At 48.9% G+C, this 3,146-nt stretch overlaps 1 protein-coding gene across 1 annotated transcript; it reads left to right on the top strand.

Moving 5' to 3' along the window:
- Positions 1 to 1,050: 1,050 nt before the first annotated feature.
- NGA_2076020 (uncharacterized protein) lies at positions 1,051 to 2,186 on the top strand. Its single transcript, XM_005854745.1, has one exon. It carries the CDS (start codon positions 1,319 to 1,321, stop codon positions 2,177 to 2,179), a length of 861 nt encoding a protein of 286 aa, XP_005854807.1. The 5' UTR covers positions 1,051 to 1,318; the 3' UTR covers positions 2,180 to 2,186.
- Positions 2,187 to 3,146: the final 960 nt, after the last annotated feature.

Raw genomic sequence — 3,146 nt, 5'->3', positions numbered from 1 at the left:
GTCGGCGCTCTTAAAAGAGAGTGCGCAGGAGCGAACGTGGCTTCGACCGTTGTAGGCGTTCTGTCAGTTCTTATGTCAATGATGACGGGTATGCCTGTATATAAGAACCAGGCAGGCGAGCTTTTCATTGGTCAGGTTATACTATTCGTCCTTTCTTTTCGCCTTATGAGCCGTCGTTCGCCAAGCGAGCGAACGAGCAGCGGCCCTCTCGCCAACCAACGTGACCTGAAATCCAAAAACCTTACACTTAATGAATAGACACGCTTCGGACACAGGTATCCGAGGAGTGGCTGGCCCGACTTGGGAGGACTCCGTGGCAGCGACTTCACTTTAGCTTGTTGGTAGGGTCGGCATCTCTAAGGGATATCTTCACCTCCCCGCGGCCTCGTCCTGTGCTTTTCGATGGCAGACGATGGGAAAACTGTCGGAGACCACGTCTTGGTCATCCTCTTCCTGCTTCTTGTGTTGCTCGTGGGCTGGACATACTGGTTTCGTTCTCGTCCCCGCACATCCGAAGTGGACTTCGAGGTGTGTATCGGGATTATTGAGCTGGGCGTGGGAGGGTTAGCCAGCAAAAAGCGTCTGAATGCCTCAAGCATGTTAGCTTCTGTAGGACTTCACATCACCTTCTGGCTTTGAAAATGGGTGTTTACACATTCAAATTAGTCACTCATCCAAGTTACATCCCGCATACCATAGAGAGAAGGCGATCAAAAGACGAGAATAAGACATGAACGAAATATTTAAGCTCCGACCGCACAACGAGACAAAAGTATTTAACAATGCTGAAATGTGAATCGAAGCAAGGAGAGACGCAGGGGTGAGAATAGATGGTTTAACAAAGGTGAAGTCCGATGGATCGCAGGGTGAAATGGGTGCGTAGGGGAAAATGAAAGGGGGAAAGGGGGGGAGGAGGAAAAAGAGTGTTCCAAACATACATGCGACATGGACCTTCTCGAAATATTTGTGTGATGACGTCGGATTGGAATAAATTGATATATAGGCATTCAATGGCAACCGATGTACAATCGAAACAATCCTATAATCACAGAATTGTGCCAAAGGCCGTGCTTATGGAGGGAGACATGAAAGGATGAGGTGGTTACCAACTCCCTTGGGTTTTGTCCCCGTTGCATAAGCCGTGAGAGAAGTTGTTGTGCAGCTTGCAGTGTGTCTTTTTTCATTTTGAGTCTAGGGGTATGGAATATGCATCGACTAGAGAACGTTGGGTTCCTACTGTCATATTTTTCAACTTCTTTTCCTCTCTCGTCTTCATAGAACGGTATAAATATGAAAGGACTGGGTTCTTTGAAGACAAATGTTGAAAAAGAAGGAGTTGCAATTTGTCCCTGTGCATCATTTGGTTCTATGGAAGAGAGCGAATGGAGAGCACGGCAGGACTTCGAATGTTTCTCGAGAGTACTCTTTCTCCGTGTCGAAACCCACAGATCCTTCACTCCACACGGCATTCCCTTCCTTCTTCTTTCACAGGCTGTCATTCACATTTATGGAAACGGCAATAAGGATCGAAGGAGCGTCTAGGTCTTCAAAATTTCAAGATGGGCTTGCGCTTTACTCCCGCCTCGAGCCTTGTCTCTACCCCTCTTTGAACCCCGCCCTCGTCTTGGGGCACGACATTTCGCACCACTGTCCTTCCCTCATGTATGGAGAGCTGAGCGGAGAGACTCTGGTAAAAGCCTTAGGCCTGATTGATGAGTTAGAAGCCCTACCGAGAGAGGGGGAAGGCTCGCTTATTGACATTGGTTCGGGAATTGGGAAGCAGATATTCACGGCAGCATGTGTATACGTCTGGAAGCGGTGCATTGGGGTGGAAATCTATGAGAAACGCGCAAAACTTGCAGAACAGGCATTGCAAAGATGGAAAAGTAAACAGAGTAGTATACCCATGCTGCGTACCCGAGTGGTCGACTTCGCTTGCGATGACATTGTCGAAATCGAGATGGAGGGATTCCAAGTCATCCTCCTCGTGTCGGCAGCATTTACCGATACGCTGATGCGGAGCATAGCGAAGGTTCTGGATTCACAAGCGGTCGGGACTTTGGCCATATGTATCACAAAAGCTCTCCCTGGGCCAAAGTGGGAAGTGGTGCACAAATCTGAGCGCGAAGAGCCCTGGGGACGGGCATGGTTAATTATTCAAAAGAAAATACTTGCGTGATAAATAACGATTTGGCCGTGCGGGTGCTCACAAAGTCGCTTAACAAATGCAATAAGTCCCGCGATGTGCATCTCGGTCCATTTGCTTCTTCATTAAGAGTTAAATTTTAGGATTTCACGAGCATACCTTTTCTACAGTGATATGTAGTGGCAGTTGTGTACATTTTCAAAAAGCATTTCATTTGCGATGGTTTTACTATTTTCAAAGCATGGCTCCTTCTTCGAGAGCCCGCAGTAATCGTCGGTAGTCGTTATCTCTTCGCATCGATCCCTCTTCCATTCTCCCGCTTTCCCTTACTTCCTCCTCCTCAGCGATCTCATTGTCGCTTTCTTCTTCCTTAATTTGAGTCAGCAGCCTTTTCCATTGAGCACGCGACTTCTTTAAGAGCCTCTCCGCCTTTTTGCGTCCATCTTCCGCTTGCCCAACTCGCTCTCGCCACAAATCAAGGACATCGTCGATGGCCTCCCGTCCAAGTTCCTTCACTTTCGACGTCTTTTCCTTCCTGGTCATTTGTACGGATTCCCGGGCTTCCACGCCCCATCTATGGACACGGTCCTCGTACATTTTCACCTTTCCCTCTGCTTCTTTTAAACGCTCTTTCAAACTACCCACTTCTTCAAGCCGGGCCGCTAGAAGGCCTTTCATCTTAAACACGACATCGTAATGATGCGCCTGGCTAACCGCTCCCGTGACTGTCGGAGACGGACATCTGTTGGACGTCGATAAAGTAACGCCAGCAACTTCAGAGGAAGCCAAAGGAGAAGAGCTTTCGCCGTCCATGGAGGACAGCTGCCGACTTAGCTTGAAATTTCCTACACTTGCCGTCGTCTTTGCATTACTGGTCGCAAACAGAGTGTGACTCATGCTGGCATTACTGCTCATGAGCAGCTCTTCCAGCTGTTGCCGTCGTTGTCGTGGGGAAGTGACGGGCCTGACGCCGCCATCCGCCTCACTGGCAAGGGCTGCA

This window comes from Nannochloropsis gaditana, assembly GCF_000240725.1.
Source record: "Nannochloropsis gaditana CCMP526 unplaced genomic scaffold scaffold400, whole genome shotgun sequence".
In the NCBI taxonomy this organism is placed as follows: domain Eukaryota; class Eustigmatophyceae; order Eustigmatales; family Monodopsidaceae; genus Microchloropsis; species Microchloropsis gaditana.
The sequence above is the reverse complement of the archived record's forward strand: the minus strand, read 5'-3'. Positions and strand labels throughout refer to the sequence as shown.